Source organism: Lepidochelys kempii, chromosome 4 (genome assembly GCF_965140265.1).
Source record: "Lepidochelys kempii isolate rLepKem1 chromosome 4, rLepKem1.hap2, whole genome shotgun sequence".
Taxonomy (NCBI): Eukaryota; Metazoa; Chordata; order Testudines; family Cheloniidae; genus Lepidochelys; species Lepidochelys kempii.
Genome location: NC_133259.1, coordinates 96,758,913 through 96,781,040, shown reverse-complemented (window position 1 = coordinate 96,781,040; position 22,128 = coordinate 96,758,913). Strand labels below are relative to the sequence as shown.

The 22,128-nt window shown below is 41.5% G+C and overlaps 1 protein-coding gene across 2 annotated transcripts; it reads right to left on the bottom strand.

Annotated features, from left to right (window-relative positions):
- Positions 1 to 289: 289 nt before the first annotated feature.
- UGDH (UDP-glucose 6-dehydrogenase) lies at positions 290 to 21,786 on the bottom strand. Of its 2 annotated transcripts, none has more exons than XM_073342255.1 (12): positions 21,400 to 21,786; positions 18,655 to 18,823; positions 15,974 to 16,075; positions 14,280 to 14,480; positions 13,976 to 14,173; positions 13,416 to 13,563; positions 11,696 to 11,790; positions 7,648 to 7,778; positions 6,673 to 6,806; positions 5,032 to 5,123; positions 4,840 to 4,950; positions 290 to 1,516 (listed from the first exon to the last, which is right to left on the bottom strand). In XM_073342255.1, exons 2-12 carry the CDS (start codon positions 18,814 to 18,816, stop codon positions 1,406 to 1,408), a joined length of 1,485 nt encoding a protein of 494 aa, XP_073198356.1. In that variant the 5' UTR covers positions 18,817 to 18,823; positions 21,400 to 21,786; the 3' UTR covers positions 290 to 1,405. The 2 variants fall into 2 exon arrangements, with proteins under 2 accessions (XP_073198356.1, XP_073198357.1); XM_073342256.1 differs by lacking the exon at positions 21,400 to 21,786 and adding an exon at positions 21,088 to 21,393.
- Between the last annotated feature and the right edge of the window lie 342 nt (positions 21,787 to 22,128).

The following is a 22,128-nucleotide window of genomic DNA, read 5'->3' as shown; positions in this document are numbered from 1 at the left end:
TAAATGATTATCATAATCTTATTGCCATAGAAATACATGCTCCAATCGCTTACAGCAATAAACACATTGTTCTGTACTGCACCTTCAGAATATACACTGCCAGGTGTTGGCAATTATGAATGTAAGCACTTTTCAACCCCATGAGCTCATGTTACTTAGGGTTTTGGGGCCTCCATACCCTTCTAGCCATAACGAAAATGAAGGGCTCACGGGCTCCCTAAAAACTGCTCACAATACCGTCGGTCACAGCCCCCAAGCTGACAACCCACAAAACAGATGGAATGCAGACTTTATTACTAAAAAGTATTTAATAGCACGGACCTATTAGGACAATGAAAAGTAGAAATAAAAGCAAAAAATATCAAAACAAACAAGACTTATTCCTGGTAATCAGAGTGAGGTAGCAAGCGGACTACTTTATGAAAAGTCACAGGCAAATTCTTGCAGATTCAGTGGGAAGAACATCTGTTTCCAGCTCATGTACGGTAGCAGGAAGGGGAGAACCACTGAGTATCTATCATCTTGGACAGAAACATTTACTTTACTCACTGCTAAGCAAGAGGAGAAAACAGGAGGGCCAAATGCTTCTCTCTGTTTAAGACACTGGGGTGGCAATGCTGAAACAGAGGAGAATTTGGCCCCAAAAGTCTAATTAAATCCATAATTTACAACTGACAACAGATGCTATATGGTATGTATAACAGAGCCAAGACCACGGAATCATTAAGGACATAGCTGGTAAGTCAGACTGTTGTTGCAAACCCACTTCAGAACGGTCACAGAATTAATGGCAGACATGGATCTAGCTCCCTGACATCATTACTAAACATTTATATTGCATCAGTGCCCAGCAGTCCCAATTAGGATTGGGGCCTCATTGTTAAAACCAGATCAATATTCTATTTAATAGCTCAGTCCAACTCTGATTAAAGTCAATTAGAATCTTTCCACTGATTTTTATGTGAGTTAGATCAGGCATCTAAGACAACAAAATTACCCCAGAGTCGAATTAAAATCTTCAGCAAGGCCAATGACATTACTGAGCACCACATATTCCTGAATCAAAGCAAGAACAATTCTGTTAATTACTTTTGGCCTTTATGTTATTTATAAAAAATTTAAAGTGCAGCTTGTGAATATTTCTAAAAGCAAAAGTTCCCAGTCTGAAGTAAATGTTCATAAAAAATTGATTACTAAAGCCATTCAGGCCTGTACAGTCTTCAATAACTGAAAAACAAACAAACAAACACATTATTTCAAAAATAGAGATTAGAAAATTTGGGTTCACATGTACCAGGTACATGGCTACCATGTCTAATGTAAAATTGATTTACAGTTTAAGAACAATATCTTCTTTAAAAAAATTCACACTGGTCCATTGTGATCCTTCAGTACCTAGTAAAACTTATACTCTGGGTTTTTTGACAGGTGGGTCCTGCAGGCTGAACTTTGGAATTTCACATGAAGAAGCAAAAGGAATTCTTTTTGCTGACACTTTCTTCCCAATTGTTTCAATCTGGAAGAGGAAAGAAAATTAATATACTACGTAAAGCTTGTGCAAAGAGAATCTTGTCAGCCTGTGAGGAATCTATGAACCAGTAACCTTGGGGCTTTCCCTACACTTGTTATATACATTTGGTGGATAAAAGCCACATTAAGTGGTTGTATTTCTAATTCAAAAAAGAAGTTTGTCTACTAAAAGCGACCTCTCACTTTGCACATGCAAAACAAGCCCTTTACTATAACAATTCTTAAAGAGATACCTCAATCCTGGAAATATTTAGGTATGTGCTTAATGCTAGGCAAGTGAATGTTCATTTGACTTCAATGGGACTGCCTACAGGAGGAACATGAAGTAGGTGCTTTAAGAGTTTAAGATTTATTTCAAATCTTAATTTTAAACGAGGGCTGTCAATTATTCACAGTTAACTCACTCGATTAACTCAAAAAAATTAATTGCGATTAATCGCACTGTAAAACAATGGACAACCAATTGAAATTTATTAAATATTTTCAGATGTTTTCCTACATTTTCAAATATATTGATTTTTATTACAACACAGAATACAAAGTGTACAGTGTTCACATTATATTATTTTTATTACAAATATTTGCACTGTTAAAATGATAAAAGAAATAGTATTTTTCAATTACTTCATACAAGTATTGTACTGCACTCTCTTTATGAAGAAAGTGCAACTTACAAACATATACATTGGGGGAGGGATAGCTCAGTGGTTTGAGCATTGGCCTGCTAAACCCAGGGTTGTGAGCTCAATCCTTGAGGGGGCCATTTAGGGATCTGGGGCAAAAATTGGGGATTGGTCCTGCTTCAAGCAGGGGGTTGGGACTAGATGACCTCCTGAGATCCCTTCCAACCCTAACCTTCTATGATAGATTTTTCTTTTGTTACACAACTGCTCTCAAAAACAAAACAATGTAAAACTTTAGAGCCTACAAGTCCACTCTGTCCTACTTCTTGTTCAGCCAAGTGCTAAGACAAACAAGTTTGTTTACATTTATGGGAGATAATGCTGCCCTCGTTTTATTTACAATGTCACCAGAAAGTGAGAACAGGCATTTGCATGGCACTTTTGTAGCTGGCATTGCAAGGTATTTATGTGCCAGATATGCTAAACATTCATATGCCCCTTCATGCTTTGGCCACCATTCCAGAGGATATGCTTCTATGCTTATGATGCTCATTAAAAAATAATGAGGTAATTAAATTTGCGACTGAACTCCTTGGGTGAGAACTGTATGTCTTTGGCTCTGTTTTACATTCTGCCATATATTTCATGTTATAGCTATCTCAGACGATGACCCAGCACATGTTTGTTTTAAGAACACTTTCACAGCAGATTTGTCAAAACGCAAAGAAGATACCGATGTGAGATTTCTAAAATAGCTACAGCACTCGACCCAAGGTTTAAGAATCAGAAGTGCCTTCCAAAATCTGAGAGGGATGAGATGTGGAGCATGTTTTCAGAAGTCTTAAAAGAGCAACACTCAGATGAGGAAACTACAGAACCCGAACCACCAAAAAAGAAAATCAACCTTTTGGTGGTGGCATCTGACTCAGCTGATGAAAATGAACATGCATCAGTCTACTCTGCTTCGGATCGTTATTGAGCAGAACCCATCATCAGCATGGAGGCAAGTCCTATGGAATGGTGGTTGAAGATGAAGGGACATATGAATCTTTACGCGCATCTGGCACGTAAATATCTTGTGACGCCGGCTACGACAGTGCCATGCAAATCCCTGTTCTCACTTTCAAGTGACATTGTAAACAAGAAGCAGGCAGCATTATCGCCTGCAAATTATAGCCAAGTGTGTTTGTCTGAGCGATTGGCTGAAGTAGGACGGAGTGGACTTGTAGGCTCTAAAGTTTTATATTGTTTTATTTTACTATTTCTTTTGTTTTTTACAGTGCAAATATTTGTAATAAAAAATATAAAGTAAGCACTGTACACTTGTATTCTGTGTTGTAATTGAAATCAATATCTTTGAAAATGTTAAACATCCAAAAATATTTAAATAAATGGTATTCCGTTATTGTTTAACAATGCAATTAATCACAGTTAATTTTTTAAAATCACTTGACCTACTGTAAACACAAGAATAATGGTGCTTGGCTTTTTTAAAAAAACAACAAGGTAACCCTGTAAGGCTAAGAGTTTCCAACTTGTTTTTACTAGCCAAACAAACTGATCAGGAAGCTTGTGTATACAAAAACCAGGCATCGTCATTTCCATATGATGAGCCTGATTTGCCTCTCACTTACACCCATTTAATTCCATAGACTTCAACATAATTTTTCCCAGTCTACACTGGTGTAAGAAGAGAATTAGGCCCAAATAATTCTGCTCAAGAGTGGACTAGATTAGAGACCCAACCATTGAATAATTAGAGGTGTATCTTCCCCTCTTGAACAAGAACTCATCTGTGGCTTAGCTTAGTAAAGCTAACTACTACAGATGGGCACACACAAACAATAGTTGATTCTCCAAGCCACATGATAAAAAGTGGACCAAATAGCAATGTGCTAGATAGAGACCTCAATGATGGATAATTCCAGCTTTCAAACTATCTAGTGTACTAGTACATTCTGAAAGAAACCAAGTTATTTAGACAACTATTTCAGATTTTTACATTTTAGTAAATGCTGAAGGTAACATTCCGTTATGAATGCCTGTCTAATTTTGTTTCTATGTTTTATTCAGAATTTAATTGAGTCTTGACGTGATGAAATACTTGTGTCAGGAGATCATTCACTCAAATTTTAATATTCGTCATTCTGATGCTGCCAGAACAGCAGCTATGGCCATGTCTGCACTAGGGCCTTACAGCTCCATAGCTATACCGCTGTGTCACTCTAAGGTCTCCTGTGTAGTAATTAAACCACCCGCAACGAGCGGCGGGATCCATGATGCCTGGAAAGTGTCTCCTGCTGACATAGTGCTGTCCGCACGGGCACATTTGTCGGTGAAACTTATATTGGTCGGGGGAGGTGGGGAGTGTTTTTTTTCACACCCCTGACTGACAAAAGTTTTGCTGATGACAGTGCTAGTGTAGACAAAGCCTATGTCTAGTAAAGCTATGTCTAGTAAACTCATTTGTCTATGTTACTGAATGTTGATGGAACAGCCTGATGTGGCTTGGATTTTAAAGCAGTATCAGTTTACAACCAGAGCTGTACTGTAGGAAAAGTGCTATCAGAGAAGGGCTTAGTAAAAGGACCTTTACAGGTTAACTCTAAAGCAAGATATTAAACTCACATACTAGATTCTTCTAGTGATTCAACCATACTTCTCCAAAAGGAAAACAGCTAGTTACCTGGAAGCCTATGACTTGTAGCTCATTATGAAGATCATCAAGAACCCTCCTACCATCAAAGATGAAAGCTGGTTTCAGCATTTTTTTGTGAATGCACTCATAATCCAGCTCCTGTAAATGACCCACAGAATTTGCATAAGTGTCAGAATTCCTCTTAATTTTTTCCCTGTTTTTTAAAGGTATTATTTTTACCTTAAACATGTCCCACTCAGTGCAGATAACCAAGGCATGAGCTCCATCACAGGCTTCATATGGATCTTTACTAATAGTGACCAGACGAGACACTGTAACCAAAAAGTGAAAATGAAGCATTATGCTTCCCCGTTTCCTGGCAGCATTCTCATGTCCTGGTAGGACAATTTCCCTGATAGCCCTACTCAAACACAAACTTTCAATGTCAACAACACCTGAAGAGTTTTCCCTTATCTAAAGGTCCTAGAGCCACTGAAGGCAACAGCAGCAGTGGGTATTCAACATCTCTGTAAGGTCAGAGCACTTACTTGAACGTCTAGGTTAGGCACCAAAGTTTGAAAGTTTTGTTGCAGATTCACTAAGGAATTAGAAGTAATTATCCAACAGATCCAGATCCAGACATGGATAGAGCTCATTGTAAAATAATCATTATTGAGTAGTGATAATAGCAGCACAGTGCTTTTCAAAACACTCAATGCACATTTACTATTTAATACTGCGTACACACTACATGGCTTCTGTTAGCCGAGCTCACTGCACATACCAGGAGGCTGCATGCATTCCTTCTTAAGCTCCCTGTGTACCATCCCCCCTCTTTCTTCATGCCAGGGTCTCTGTGTGCCCCCCCCCCCATCTCCTCTTGTCCCCAGTACCAGAGTCTCTGTGTTTCCCCACTCCTCTCTTTAGTCTTTATTTTCTGTTAGAGCATTCTAGAATTATGGCATTACAGACTTAGACCAAGTCTACACTAGGAGCGTTTTGTTAGTATAGCTATACCAGTATAATATAGTAGCAAAGTGCTCCTAGCATGAATGTGTTTTACTACAACCCCCAACAGCCTATGGAATTAACTTCCAGAAAATTATAGTGAGTTCTTCTCTGGACTAGCCAGGCACAAGACTGAATAGGTCGTAGGTGCCGACTCCGTGGGTGCTCCGGGGCTGGCGCACCGACGGGGAAAAATTGGTAGGTGCGGAGCACCCACCGGCAGCTCCCCGCCCCGCCCCAGCTCACCTCGACCTCCTCCCCTGAGCGGGCCAACGTGTCCTGCTTCTCCCCTGTCCCTCCCAGCGCTTGCGCTGTGAAACAGCTGTTTCGCATGGCAAGCCTGGGAGGGAGTGGGGAGAACGCCATGTGCTTGGGGAAGAGGCAGGGCCAGGGAGGGGATTTGAGGAGGGATCCAATAGAGGCAGGGAGGGGGTGGAGTCGGGGCAGCACAAGTGCCCACCGACACCAACAAAACTTGGCACCTGTGGAACAGGTACCAGTTAGGAACCTGGAAGGGGAGAAGGAGCTGGTCGAATGACACTAGTCTTCTTCCTCCCTCACTCCCCTTTCCCACATTCTTTTTGAATTGAAGGAGACACTCTTTACACAGCTTCAAAATTAATGTCTCAAAGGGGACAGACTGGCACAGAAGTAACTTACACACATGCAAGCATTTTAGAAGCTATGAAGAATGAAATAAAAAGGGTCACTGTCAATTTTTTTTTTAAACTGAGGCAAACCCCTGATTTAATAATTTAACTGAACTGAGCATCCATGTCTGACATGCTGAAAGCAATTTCAAGAGCACTGAATGGATTCTGATGGTGACACACAGCAGAAGGATAGAATTTATGAGAAGCAAAATTCCCTCACCTTGGTCATCTTCTGAGACACCTGGGTGTGAGAGATCCAGGATGATCTGTTCCCTTGGTACTTTAGGGTCATATATATGGAGTTTTGCTCCTTCATCCATTAAATACTTGCTGATGTAAATACTGGAAGACTCTCTAAGAAAATAAGTCAGCCAGTTAATGGAAGTCTTCAGACAAACACATTTAGATTTATTTAGAACAACAACATGAACAAATACTCAGAAATGTGCAGTGCCAAAGCTTTCAAACTGAAATTATTGTATGTAATTCCAGGATAACACTCGACAGTAGGAAAGTAAATCATCAGTAAAAACATGAAAACAAAAATAGAATTTTAGTCGCAGCCACCAAAGAAAGCCAGCCCTTATTTACAATGTTTAAAAATATTTTTTAAAATCTATTACTATAATCTGGTTCAGTCACAATTTAATGTGTAATTTGGCCAAGTAGTCTGAATGGGGCCAAAAACCACACTCAGTGGGGTGTAACAGGGTGGTAGATTCCCTGCCTGTGAATACAGAACTCTAGCATCTGAGTTTAGGGTGACTCAGCTCCTGCATTATGGTTCTGAGTAGTTATGAGTAGGGGTCCATATATGTCACGGATTCCGTGACTTTCTGTACCCTCCGTGACTTCTGCAGGGGCCAGTATGGTTGACCCTAGGGCTGCCCAAGCAGCTGGCTCTGCAGCCAGCAACTGGAGTTCTCGCCGGCCGGAGCAGCCCTGGGTAGCAGTCGCTGGCCGACCGGAGCAGCTGGGCTGCGACCCCCAGCAGCTGCAGCCACTGGCCTCAGGTGCCCCCCCGATCACATTTCAGCCACAACAGGTTGATGGGCATCTATTTGATCCTCTTCCCCATCTACACAGTTGAAATGGTGGTAAACAGTTGTTTTAGCTGTGTAGATGGAGCGCAAGATTAGATAAGTCTTCCAGCATGCCTTATGACAGCGTTAATTAGTTTCATGCATTTTGTCACCTTGTATCTCCTGTATCCTTTTTGAACGCAAATCCTAGAATAGCAATCTTCTTGTCAGTGACTGTGTTAAACAAGCTGTCAATAATACGGGAAGCAAATCTCCTTCTCTGGTAATCATTCATGTCTATCACCTGAAATTATGCAGAATACGGTCAAACGAATGAGGTTACACTTGACCAAAGAAATGCAGTGTTAATAGTTACTGGGGAAAAGCGTGCCACTGATAAGCCTTTGCTCCTGATAAAAGCACTCAGTTAAAACTGAACTAGGCAGATGTACATGTTTTAAATATTAATATGGTTGCAATTTCTATTTTTAATAGGTAAAATATGAGTAACTGAAGGACTGATCCAGCTTTTTTTAATCACAGGAGCAGAAAAAGCTGTCTTGATCCTGATCCCATTGAAGTCAGTGGATGTTTTCAATTGATTTAACATTCAGAAACTACCAAGAATCAAATTTTGCTGTCCTTATTAGTAAAACTTCCAGAGAACATTTGCTTAAGAAAGGGTCTTGGAAAATTTTGTCCTAACTTTAGGTGTTGCTCCATGGCTCCTTGTGTGGAAGCTTTCCCCAGATCTTAATGTACAATGTAGTTTCTGCGCAATGTAGTTTAACCAAACCTCCCCCTTCCTCCCCTCCCCCCCCAAAAAAACAAAAACAAAACAAAAAACCAACCACACAAGCACAGCTCACTATTCTACGCCAAGACATGGATAGCAACAACAACAGGAGTGAACATTGTGGTAAATTTCAGGGAGAAAATGATCTTAGAAAATAACAGCATTATGCCAGCAGACTACAGCAAAAACTACACTTCCCTCTAGGTTTGTGAATATATATTATGTAGTACATCTATTTTACACAACAGTCAGGCAGTTTTAGTACCAGTTTAGTGCATACCATAACATGTCAATACACAAAGACTGGCATGGATGTAAGTGGTAGTGATGCACTTTAATGATAAAAATACTTCTCTTTGAGAAAGGCTTGGAGGCCATATGTAGGTTACTATCTACCTCTATAGTTGAGCTGCTGGTTTTTGCCCCTTCCCCCAACATTTTAGCCCTTGATCCCTAGTCTTTTTAAGACCATTGCCTCCAATGACCAAGTAAGAAAGCCAGGTATTCCCAAAGATTGTTTGGTCAAAGGCATACATACCTCAGATAATGTAGGCTAGTCTCCTCTGTGACTCTGAACATGAGCACATTCTCATTGCAATGAACAAAACTACACTTAGCAGTGATGTGAACAGTAGCATATGGCCCACATCAGGTATAAGTTGCTCAGAAAATGGATGTTAGTGGTAAAATAATGTCACTTGCACTGATTTGGTTTTCTATACTTGGTGTGTAAATTACTCTTTGCTCCAGGGGAAGAAATGAGGTGGCAAGGTAGCAGAAAAGCACTTAAGAGGAGGGTTTAAGATTAATGTTTTAGGCCCAATGGAAGTTCAGTGCCTAAATACCTTCGACAATCTCATCTGGGCCTTATCCCTACAGACTTGACTGTATCCTCCAGAATCTAAAGCCTTGTCTACACACAAACTTGTATGGCTTATTTAAACCAATTTAATTAAACCAATGCAAACAACGATGTGGACACAAATTAAATTAAGAGCAGTTTATTCTGGTGTATCTTAAACCCGCCCCTAATCAATTTAAGTTAAATCAATATAAACCACACCTTTTATTGGTATAGCTCACAGGTGGGCACACTACGTCCCGCGGGACCATCCTGCCCGGCCCTTGAGCCCCTGGCTGGGAAGGCTAGTCCCTGGCCCCTCCCCTGCTGTCCCCCCCTCCCCTGTACCTACGCCGCCATCCGGGCAGCGGGGCTGCGAGCTCCTGCTGCTCTGAGGTGTATGGTAAGGCGGCGGCTGCAGAGTTGTTGGATATGGGTCAGGGGGTCCCAGGGGGCAGTCATGGGACAGGGAACAGGGAGCGGTTCAATGGGGTGGAAGTTCTGAGTAGGGGCAGTCAGGGCACAGGGAGCAAGGGGGGCTGGATAGGGGGTGGGATCCCAGGGGGAGCAGTTTGGGGTAGGGGGTCCGGGGGGGGGGGTCAGGGGACAAGGAGAAGGGGGGTTGGATGGTTCTGAGGCAGACAGTCAAGGGACGGGAAGTGGGAGTGGGTGGATAGGGGGCAGGCTGTGGGGGGCACAGTCTTCCCTACCCGGCCCTCATAGAATCATAGAATATCAGGGTTGGAAGGGATCTCAGGAGGTCATCTAGTCCAACCCCCTGCTCAAAGCAGGACCAATCCCCAATTAAATCATCCCAGCCAGGGCTTTGTCAAGCCTGACCTTAAAAACTTCTAAGGAAGGAGATTCTACCACCTCCCTAGGTAACGCATTCCAGTGTTTCACCACCCTCCTAGTGAAAAAGTTTTTCCTAATATCCAACCTAAACCTCCCCCACTGCAACTTGATACGCTCCCTCCATACAGTTTTGCATCCCAATGTGGCCCTCAGGCCAAAAAGTTTGCCCACACTAGGGGCTTCCACTCACTATGGGATTGTCTACACATGAAACACTACAATGGGGTTCTCCCACTGGTGTACATAATCCACCTCCCGGTGTAGCTAGGTCAATGGAAGAATTTTTCTATTGACCCAGTGCTGTCTACACCAAAGGTTAGATTAGCTTAACTACACTCCTCAGGGCTGTGGATTTTTCATGACCCTGAGCAACATAGCTGGGTTGACCTATCTTTTTAGTGTAGACCAGGCCTACGTCTGTTTCTAAAACAGATATATTTAAAACCCTACAAAAAGTTTGTAGATCAGCCCCTATATGTCCACATGAAGGTTTATACCAGTTTAAAGTAACACCTTAGTTTGCACCAATGCAACTCTAAACTTTTTTTAAAGTTTCTATTCCTTCTTTGTCAGAATGAAACCTGATTGTCTTATCTTGATCTTAGAGCCAGACAGGCTGAAACAATAAGTGTAAATTTGTCTCTTTCTTCTCAGCTTGATGCTTAATGTTCATGTCATTGCTATTCCTCATCTTAACATCATCCAGCTAATGTGGTTAACTCCTGCAGTTTCACATACTCAGGATAATGACAAGACAATGCCTTCTTTACCTGTGATGTTCTGTAGCAACCAGGCTACAATACACACACACAAAATCAGAGCACTAGTAGTGGAGCTAGAAATGTTCTCACATGATAACACAATGCACTATCCAAATGGATACCTGACAGCCCATATGTTAGTCTTTTGCTTAATCAAGTAATTGGCTAGTGAGGGTCTTTACAATGTTATCAGCAGCAAAGTGTTGGAATCAGCACATGGGTTCTTGTGGGTTTTCCATAAAAACTTTAGAGTTATTTGAAAGTGTATTAAAATAAGTTGCCTTCATTAATGCTAGACTGAGACAAGGAGGCTAGATTGTGGTTAAAGAACAGACATGGAGTCAGGAGACCCGGGTTCTGTTCCCAGCTCTGTAACTTTCTGTGTTGTGCTGGTCAAGTCATTTACCAAAGGCACAGAGGGGTTACAACTACACTGCAATCTGAGGTGTGATTGCAGTTTCATAGACACAGCCACATTAGCTTTACTTGTGGCACAATGGCTAAAAACAACAGTGGAGCTGCAGCAGTGCAGGCTGTACAAGCCCACCCAGAACCCTGGGTTACCCTAAGCCAGCACATCAACATTGCTATTTTTAGCTATGGTAGCACACGTAAAGCTAGCCTGGATGGGTCTGCCTGAGATGACACCTTGGATTTACACCCTCCATGTAATATAGGGATAGTAATACCCACCCTGAAGGGGTGATGAATCCTCATTTATTACATTTGTAAAGCATCCTATTAACCTCAGGTGGAAGGTGCTATACAAAGTATTTATTAATAAATATTTATTACCTCGATAGTTAAGGGTATATTTTATTTTCAGTTCCAATCAGACTGAAGGATAAACGATAATTTGCCACAGACAATGCTGAAAAGTTACAAGCTGAAGAATTACTGGCTCATTACAGAGGTAACAGTGACGTGCCCTGTTTGAATAAGTTTTACACTAGTGAATGGACTCATACCTGTTGCCAATAGCGAGCTACTTCAGGCAAGTTCAGAGCCTCACAAAGGTACACTAAATTTAGAACATCCTTCTGAAAACAGCTACCACCAAATCCTGAAAGAAAGGAAATGGTTACTCAACAGATGGTCTTCATCAGTAAAAGATTAGTGTACTTAGCAATATGTACTTTATGTCTGGAATACGTCAGGGAGCTGATGGAGGCCACTTTTTGACAGGCCTGGCCAGTTTCTCTACTCTTACTGGTTACTGGTCAAGAGATGTAATTTGCCAGATTTTTTTGCTGTGTGCACCTGTGGCTGTGTGTGCACTGATCTTGAAACTAGCAGCCACACATATCATGGCTGGGAGCACATTGTGGCCTACACCTGGATCCTGCTCTGCATGCACAGCATACACTCTGCCATGCCCCCATCTACTGGCTGCCGAAACCACAGAGGCTCCTCTCAACATCAGTGACCAGCTGGGAAGTGGGACAGTCCCATCACCTGAGGGTGAGGCTTGCTAGTAGGGAGGGGATGGTAAAGGGGTCCCCTCCAAGGCTGAGGCTCCTAGGAGGGTATGGGTATAGGGGCTCAAGGGCCAGGGGTGGGAGTCAGGTGGGGAGAAGAGTAAATCTATGCCCCTCCACAACACATACACACTTTAAAATGGCACTCAACAGCCCCTGAAGTTTGGCATTTATTGACCAAGATATCAAAAATAGTTTTTCAGGGACGGTCTGCCAGTCTTTTGAATTAACCTCCTAGGATTCTTCCAAATCCTGTTCCTCAATCCTATTTACTTTAGCAGCTCATAGGACCTAAAATCCTGTCAGTTTTGCCACTGACCTCAACAGACCTGCTGCTTCTTCCCCAAAGGATCACTACCCAGAGATTAGATTTAAAACTAGTCTTAAAAGGGTTCTGGATTCTCACTCACTATCATAGTCAGGAGCCAAAGAAGAACAAAAAGCTGATGAGGGGTTTAGATAATGAGTGGCAGGATCCAGAACTCTCAGACTCCCCTCTACCAAGCCAAAGAGGTAGGTATCTGAAAAATGGGCATATTTTGGAGAACAGATTTTGCTACTTGCCATTCCTCTAATATAAACATTTGTGGAAAAGACAACATTTGGTAAAAGTAATCTTAAAAATTAAATATTTTTACTATGGAGATTGTAGTCATGTGAATAGGGTTGCATCTTTTTCCACTGACCCAACTAACGGACATGCTCCATGAAGTTTCATGTCCCCAAGGCAGAGCCTCAGGATATCTGGCCAGTCAGACTGGGGCTGTAGAATTTGCATTCTGATAGCTTTCCCTATCATATTTCAGTCTGCAATACCAAAGTCTGGATAACTGAATTCACTCTGCTGACTAGACTGTAGACAAACTATGTAGTAACTAGAAAGCTACCCATCAACCACCCAGTAGGGAATGCTCTAGAAGGATGAAATTGTAACTTTCTAGCTAGTCCATGCCAACTGGAAGTGTGAGACTCTACAGAGGACAATCTGAATCCTTAATCTCTTTCATTAAAGAATTAAAAAAACCAAAACACAAAAAACAACACTACATCAACCACAACACAACAGTAGGTCTTTTGTACGATGTTGTGCTTTGAACAGTCACTTCAGAATACCAGTACTTATTTTTAAAATGTTTCCAGTTGAGCTATTGTGCTGGATAGAGACAGTTCTCCTACCAAGTCTAAACAGAGAAAAAGATTCTTCATTTACCAACACTGGCCTTCAGAAACTTATTTCCTATTCTTTGGTCCATTCCAATGGCTCTTGCTACCTCTTCAACATCAGCTCCTGTAGCTTCACACAGAGCACTGATTGAGTTAATGCTGCTGATTCTCTGGGCAAGGAAAGCATTAGCTGCCTGTAAATAAAAGACAAACACCACAGATTTGGTTTCCCCTCCTGTAAATAACGTGTCTAAGTCAGTGGAGAGGTGTGGTTTGATTTTTTTTTTTGTTTGTTTGGTACAGCTAAAAAGAGGAGGACTATTTCAGTGTGTACACAGATTTGGTTTTTGGCTGATGTTACCATTTTCTGCTGTTTCCAGTATGTATGATTTCATTCCCAAAATAACTGATTTTGGATAAGGTCTTTTCTGATACAGAAAAGCCAACTAATAAGTTGTGAACAAACAATTTTGATATGCAATACTGGAATCGCTTATAAGCATTCAGATAACTAGTTGCTATAGCTTTTTATTATTCTTAGTAATATCAGTGCTGATATTTTGTATTTAAGTTGTTGATTGACATAGCAACATAACTGATACGAACCAGTTTGGAAAGCTCAGATGACCAAGTATTGGTTGTGAGGATTTTTTCTTTAGGAACCCAGTGCTCATACACAGCACATAGCGCATGGACTGCCTTCTGTCCTTCCGGAGTCTCATCTCCACCAATCAGCACTCTGTCGGGGTTCTTTAGGTCCTTGATAGCTGTTCCTTCTGCTAGGAATTCTGGGTTAGACAATACCTGCAAACAGACAGGAAAATAAAGTTTAAAGTAAAACTCAAGGAATTTTTTGGCAGGGGGGCGGAGGGAGAGGAGACACTTTAGTCCATAACTTCTAGATTTTTACCTGCAAATTCAAATTAGGTTTTGTATTGGCATCAAATATCCGACGAATACTCTCTGCTGCACGTACTGGGACTGTGCTTTTCTCAGTGACAATCTTATAACCATTTGAATTTTGTACAATCCGCCTAGCACATGCTTCAATGTACTTCAGATCAGCTGCCCGGCCTTTTCCCATCCCATAGGTCTTTGTTGGGGTGTTAACCTAGTTACAAATTCACAGGAAGGAAAAAAACGTTATTAGAGTCTTAACAAAATTTTCACAAGTCTGAAGATACAGGAACTCCTGCATACATGAGATTGTACTCTAAGGACAGGAAAGCTTCTTTTCTACTGATTCAGCCAGTTACTGGCTGCCAGATCAATGAACAGCTAGCAGACTTATCAATTACTCATTCTAAGTTGTAAAAAAAATATCACTAAACTCTGTTCATCGTCAAATGGGATTTACACAAGGGGCATTATTCATAGCATCTCTGCAGGCTTCAGCAGAGTCTAATGTTTATTCAGAATTGCTTCCCCATACCCACAAAGAACTATTTCTAGTCTTCTCCCCAACTCAAGCTACAATACATGCAAAGATTCAATTCCCCCTTATTTCCCTCTACTCTGATGTGAATAGTAGGGAGGCTACCCCACAAAACCATCTGACTGGAAAAGCTAAGTGCAGACCAGCCACCGAGCTCCTGATAATTGCTGTACTTGAGTAGGGTGGGGGGGAAGTGTCAAATGTAGGGCAATATTTCACTTAACTGAACATAGAGGGTCCTTCTTGTTACAAACTGAAGGCAAGAATACCGAAATTAAAACACAAGACAGCATGTTTTACCAGCCAGGGACAGGAACTCAGCTGTCAATCTACAAGCTGAATTAATGACTGTCATCCAATAACTGATTCAGTGATTTCATAGCATTAATATTAGACTTTACTGATTCATGCAGAAGATTCTCCCAGGAGACGGAGGAGAACAAGAACTCTTCCCAATATCACAGCTCTCTGTAAAGTACTTGAAGAATAGAACAATAACTGGCCTGCAGCCCCAGAGCTTGTTATTATGTAGTTCTGTTGGATATGGAACTAAGTAAATGACTTTCAACACTGCAAAATGCCATAAATGTGTGTTTAAAAAATGCTGCAGTCTTCTCCTCTCCACTAATTAACTGAATTTTAAAAAGTACTGAAAAAAAAATTAAAGACTCTTTATATCCAGATAAGTATTATACAATTTTCATTGCCAATCCTACAATGAAACCTGCTAATGGACTCTTATTTCTGCACGAGTCCCATCAACTTCAGCAGAATGCTACAAATAGAAGTCCACACTAGTGGATTCTGTTATAAGACTGTGGCCTTATTTTGTATTGTGTCTTCAGAAAATACTCAGCTATGTAAAGTAACAAGCTTATTATTTGTATATATAGAGTCCAAAAGTTTGTTGGGTGCTTTACTGATAGAGATAAATAACAGCAAAGGAAGAAGGTTAAGAGTTTTATCATCCTCACTGAAAGCTAAGCATAACTGCCTGGTAAAACCCGCACAATGCAGCACAAGTCTGTTATGCCTCCTGAAACTACATCACCTCTTCAAACAAAATAAAGGACATGTAAAAAAAAAAACTGAAACACCCCCGCCACATACACATTTGAGCACAGCAATATAATAATGATAAGTATCAAAGTGCAAAAGAAACTACTTACAGAAATAAATACCAAATCAGCCTCCCTAATGGCATCGTCAATACTGGTGGAAAAGAAAAGATTCTTTTCTCGGCAGGACTCTACCACTTCTTTTAGCCCTGGCTACAGAGAAACAGGAAAGTATTTAATAGTCAACATTTGATTAAAACAGGTAACAGTATACTCAAACAGGCAGAACACAACTTTAAGTACAACAAAGATTTTGTTTTCAAGTTTTTTAATTTTATCTTTATTAAAAGTTATTTCAGATCTGTCAGAAAATAAAACTTGTGTGGATTCACAGAGGACCATACTGAGTACAAACTAATTATAGCCCTCTCTTACACAGAAACATAGCACTGGGATGCTTTCCCAACACCTCCCCACACTTACATGGGGCCTCTGGCTATTCATACACCTGGACAAACTCCGTGTATTAGTACTTCATATAAAAATGTTTTAATTATTAGACAGAAACTAAAGACACTATTCTAAATAAAATAGTAAAGAATTGTGAATTTAACCGAATCACAAACTCTCCTGAAAGTACTATAAAAAGAATGACAGAAGATCCTTTTTCAGTAACTGCCATCAAGGTGAAGGTTCAGTTTGGGGGAAGGGAGGGAAGCTGCACCTTACCTAGACAAAGACATTTTCTGCTTTCTCACTGTTTACTAACCGAAATAAAAAAGTAACTCAAGTAGAAAATCATTGCCACACAACCTGAGTCATTTCAAACAAACACCAGAACCCAATTATGAATAAGACTAACATTCCAGCTGTGATTTTTGCTGGGATTCAGGTACAAAGACTGCTCATGTAGAAACCAAAGGATTATCTTGTATTTTCCAATACGACAGTTGAAGGGGGTGGAGCACAAAGTGTCAGGGGTCAAGAATTGCAACTATCTGAACTCATTCTGAGAGGTTTTGGGGTACTCTTTGTAAGCAATAGACATCCTGCTGGGAAACATATGTGCTTCTGGTATGAAGAGACTAGCTGTGTTTTAATTTGCTCAAACAGTTTAAATTTTAATAAAAAAAACCAAAACATTTGCTCATCCATGTTGAGATCTGTACTCAATTCTTCCCAAAATTCTTATTCACTAATCTGAATGCTGTAAATTTTACTGTTAGTAAATTTTAACCAAGCTCTAGAAACAAGAGGCAAAGGCTATGAGAGTTTGATTTTCTTAAACAAAGGTCAACAGACCAACTTTGTCCTGTATTTGATATTACAGGAAGGGTAAAAATCAGAGGTAACATTAGAAGACAAGAAACAAGCTTATCTCTTATTATGGCCAAAAGAAAAATGTAAGGCAAACTTGCAAAATTCTACTTTCCTTGCTTTTGAGGGTTGAGCAAAAACATTCGCTTTTTCCATTAAAAAGTGTGGACAGGTATATCTTGAGCCCTGGGTCAGTACATTTTCATGTCAATTTTGTTACTTATAACAACAAGGGGTGGTGGTGGTGAGAGCTACTCTTTAATGAGCAAAGCCTGTAAAATATCAAGTGCTAAAAATGGTAATTTGTATACAAGACAATGGAATCCTTTTGTAGTATAAAAAGCAATGATAATGTTACATATCAACAGATCTCTGATATTGAAATTAGTGTATGGGCTTACTGAAAAATTATTTTATAACTAAAAAAACAAAACAAAGATGTGAAGTGTTACTGATTAGGAATTTAAAAGCTTTTGGTACCCCTGGTGATCATCAGGGTATCATTCAGGTTTAAAAAAAGCTGACTCCTCATACGAAGGACTAAAGCTCTAGCAAAAATCCTAACTTTAAGAAACACCAGATTCCAGTGAACAACTAGCATAGGACCAGATTTTGCTACCCTGATGCCAGTCAAAAATCAACAAGACTGCTTGTGTAGTGAGGTACTACTCGCTTTAAGAGTGGCTGAATGAGCCCCACAATGGTTTCTCATTTTCCTGTATGTTGCTAAATCACCTGTATGCTAGGTGAAAGTCTGATTCACCATTTCACAGCCATTTGCAATGGTGTAGGGAAAAGTGGTGAATTCTTAACTGACTCCTTAAATGTTGATGGCCTGTTTCCACAGGAGTGAATAGCTCAGTTAGGCCTGGTCTCCACCAGGAAAGTTGTTCTCTCCCTTGTAGGAGCTCAGCTGCATTACAGTTACAACAGAGCCAGGAGACATAACTACAATATGGCTGGCTGTCCCATGACTTACAATTTGTAGTGTGGATGGAACCTAACCACAGTGGTCCAAAGCATCTTCCTGGGACACAGATTGCCATTCACATTACATATTGGAACTGTGTTGTAACAAAGGAGAAAATTTTGTCATAACTGTGTCTGTTGACTCAGCTATAAGAGTGTGGTGTACACAGGGCCCAAAAAGAACCATGATTTTGTATGATTTACTGGATACAGTAAACATTTTTTCCTGACCAGGATGCACAAGGCCTAAGTCAATCATCTCTGAAACACGCTCCAGCATCTGACAGCAGTAAGTTCATGGAAGCCACTGGTCATTTCAAACCCTTGTTTACCGCACATGCTTAATATATAGTTGTTGAAGAAGCATTCTTTTTGAATGAGGCATGTAATTTTGATGTTCCTAGAACAGCCATTAGGAGTCAAAGCCGGGCAGAGGGGGGGACTGTATGAGCAGAGGCAAATACTTTATATTAAAGACAGAAATGCTATAATAAACACAAGTTTACCTCATAAATTGGAAGTGTATCAGAGTTCCAGGCATTGATTCTAGCTTCATTAACGTCAACAACTGTAACCTTGATTTTAGGGCACATATGTGCAATGACACTACACGTTGGCCCACCAACATAGCCTGCACCAATACAGCAGATTTTCTTAATTTCAAACATGGTTACTCTAGTGGAGAAGGGGACGGAGAGGGAAAGAGAGAAAAAAGAGGCAAGGTCATTATACAGTAATTCAAACAGTAAAAGCCACAGATAGTCTCCTTTATGCTACCATAGTCAATCAGAAACATTTCCTTACATACTTAGTATAATTATAAAAAAAGCATCCCAATTGAGCAGCCATTGAAATTAGCTAGTTAGTCTCTTGTCTCCAGGAACACTTAAATCCTAGCTATACTAGCTAGGGAAATTCTGATAGCATCTTTGTAATGAGACATACATAGATCATTAGAAAAATGCTAACTATTTTCCATGGCCATCTTAAAACAGGAACTAAAAATATGACAAACAAAGATCATTCCTGTTTAATAGAAAAACTAGTATTGCATGGTCTAAAGTGTAAATTGAGTCTACCCTTTAATAATAAAAAGAACAGGAGTACTTGTGGCATCTTAGAGACTAACAAATTTATTTGAGCATAAGGTTTCGTGGGCTACAGCTCACTTCATCGGATGCATGCAGTGGAAAATACAGTGCGGAGATTTATATACACAGAGAACATGAAACAATGGGTGTTACCATACACACTGTAAGGAGAGTGATCACTTAAGGTGAGCTAATACCAGCAAGGGAGGGTGGGGGTGGGGGGAGAAAACCTTTTGTAGTGATAATCAAGGTGGGCCATTTCCAGCGGTTGACAAGAACGTCTGACGAACGGGGGGGGGGGGGGGGGGGGGGGGGAAATGATAAACATAGGGAAATAGTTTTACTTTGTGTAATGACCCATCCACTCCCAGTCTCTATTCAAGCCTAAATTAATTGTATCCAGTTTGTGTTTCATGTTCTCTGTGTATATAAATCTCCCCACTGTATTTTCCACTGAATGTATCCGATGAAGTGATGAATTTTAATTTTAGTTAGTTTCATCAATGTTAAATCATGATAAACCACTCACTGCAAGCCAAACAGTAACGAATCTCAAAATTAATCACCAGAGTTCCTATTCTGTCTGGTACTGAGCAACCTCTCAATGAAGTCTTTGGGACTAGAGAGTGCTCAGCCACTTCAGTGGCTGGACCATGGAAAAGATAAATGCTTACAAAGTTTTGAAAACTTATTAAACCAAACACAGCTACCATAACAACCATGCTGAACAGTGACTTAACTAAAGACTTAGTTGTATGCTATCAAAATTAATTTTAGAAATAATGTTGATATAGCTTATATTTTGATGAGGGATGTCTCACAATTAGCCCCCTTTTCTTCCACAACTCATTAATTTATTCATTTTAGAAATTTCTGAAGTGTGTCTATCACACCTTTCTTTGAACACAATGGACAATAAGTCCGGATCCTTCTCCCATTTAAATTAGTAGGTGTTTTGCCACTGATTTTCATAGGAGCCAGCGCTGAGCCCTTAAAACTACACAATTATACCGATCATGTTGTCTCAGTATTTTAGGATCACTGTAATCATGACAGGATTCAGCTCTATTTCCCCTTGTGTTTTACAATTCATAAATCTCACTGGAGATAACTATCAGTCATTTTCCAGGTCATCACATTACTTTTACTATAGCAGAAGAGATTGCCTTCCTCTTTCCTCCCGCTCCCCAAAATATACTCAAGTATTACTGTATATACAATAAATTGACTCTAGAGAGGCAAGAATTCTTAGTACACTATTAACACGATTATACTATTTCCTTTTTAGCTAAACTTGGCTCACTGCTGACAAAAGAGGCTTCTATCAATCACTAATTATTTTAATAACTATTACATCACTTTTGGTAGTTTGCATTCTAGACAAGGGTAGGGTAACCCACCCCTGCAAAAACGTGAAATGTTACAATAAGGTGAATGCTAGCCGGCACCCTTCTTAGCCATCTCAGTAGAGAGATCACTGAATGGGTCTTAGCACTACACTTTCTTCTAGGACAGGATAGGGAAAGCTTGCAGTGAGTGCTATTGCTCACGCTGTATCCTATATGTCATCTGTGAACAGAAAGAGAACTTCAGTCTTTAGGGCGAGCAGGGCTACATTCTAGGCATATACAATTTCAACAACAGATGAGAAAATGTGGTTATAGAAAAAGATTTTTAAAAAGAAACAGCATAACAGATTTAGACTCAAAAGTCACAAGCCAGCATTATACTAACACGTCACATTCTTGTGGGCAGCCTTGTAGAGAGCGGATATTGCGAAAGCTTTTAAAGGAATGGAACAGTCATTGAAAGAATTGGACAAAGCAAGACTCAGGCAAAGCCACAGACCTGGGTGGAAGTTCACTGGGTGCTTCTGATCCCAGGAAGCCAAAGGGCAGAAAAAGGGGCAGGAGAACCACCACCAACGGCACAGTAACCTACACAGAAATCAGAGAGAGCCCCTCTCGTCCATGCTCCCCGGGCCAAGGCAGGAAGGGTCCCTACCCAGCCCTTTGTCCTGCTGTTTGAGATGACCCAACCTATATGGGATGAACCGTGCTCAGGGCGCTAAGGAAGCCGATCCGAGCGCGCTGGGGCTCGGAGGGCTGGAGAGGAGGAAGAGGGAGGAAAATCCCGCCCCTACAAGGCAGGGATACATACAGCGCGAACCCTGCGGCCGGGGATCCCGACGCTCCCGAGTCCCTCGGAGCGGGAGGTGAAGATGCAGCAGGAGCGAGGGCTGGTGGCGGGGCGTGGAGAGGCGCCTGGCCGGGCAGCAGCCAGACTTCAGCCGCTATTTAAGGAGTCCCTTCCCGCGGGAGGGGGCCGGGCTGAGCCCCGCCCAGCCTGGGGCCGGCGGCAGGGAGCCTGGGGTCTCTTCCCCCGCGTCCCGCCCAGCCGCAGCAGCGAATGCCGGCAGGACAGCTCAGCAGCGGCTGAGGCGGCGGGCGAGGAGCTGCAGGATCCCCGGGCCCAGCTGGCTGGAGGGGAGAGGGGCAGGAGGTGACTCCTGCGCTTCTCTGCCTCGCTTCCCCGGCGGCTTTGGGCCAGCAGCTCCGCCTCCCGCGCTACAGCGGGGCCTGCCTCCGCTGCTGGGTCCTAGCCCTCAGCTTCCTCCGACACAGAGGCCTCTGTGCTGGGCCCGCTCCCTGCCTCTCGGGCTGGCTCAGCAGCGCTCACAGGCGGCTGGAGTCAGCGGTGGCTGCAAGCGGATTTCAGTCTTGAGCAGCTCCCAGCTAGCCCCTCTCGCGGCCCGGGACGGCCGCTGCGGGGGTGGCCTTTCTGGGTCCGAATAGCCATGGTGGCCCCAAACCATTCCAATTACTGCTTAAAACAGTGGTTCTCAATCAGGGTAGGTGTACCCTTGGGGGTAGGAAGAGGTCTTCTAGG

Excerpts from the sequence above, each read along its gene's own strand:
- UGDH (XM_073342255.1), bottom strand. The coding sequence starts at position 18,816 with ATGTTTGAAATTAAGAAAATCTGCTGTATTGGTGCAGGCTATGTTGGT. Across the intron at positions 14,481-15,973 it reads CTGATTTGGTATTTATTTCT|GTTAACACCCCAACAAAGAC; the intron begins GTAAGTAGTTTC and ends ATTTGTAACTAG. Across the intron at positions 1,517-4,839 it reads TACAAGTCATAGGCTTCCAG|ATTGAAACAATTGGGAAGAA; the intron begins GTAACTAGCTGT and ends TTCCTCTTCCAG.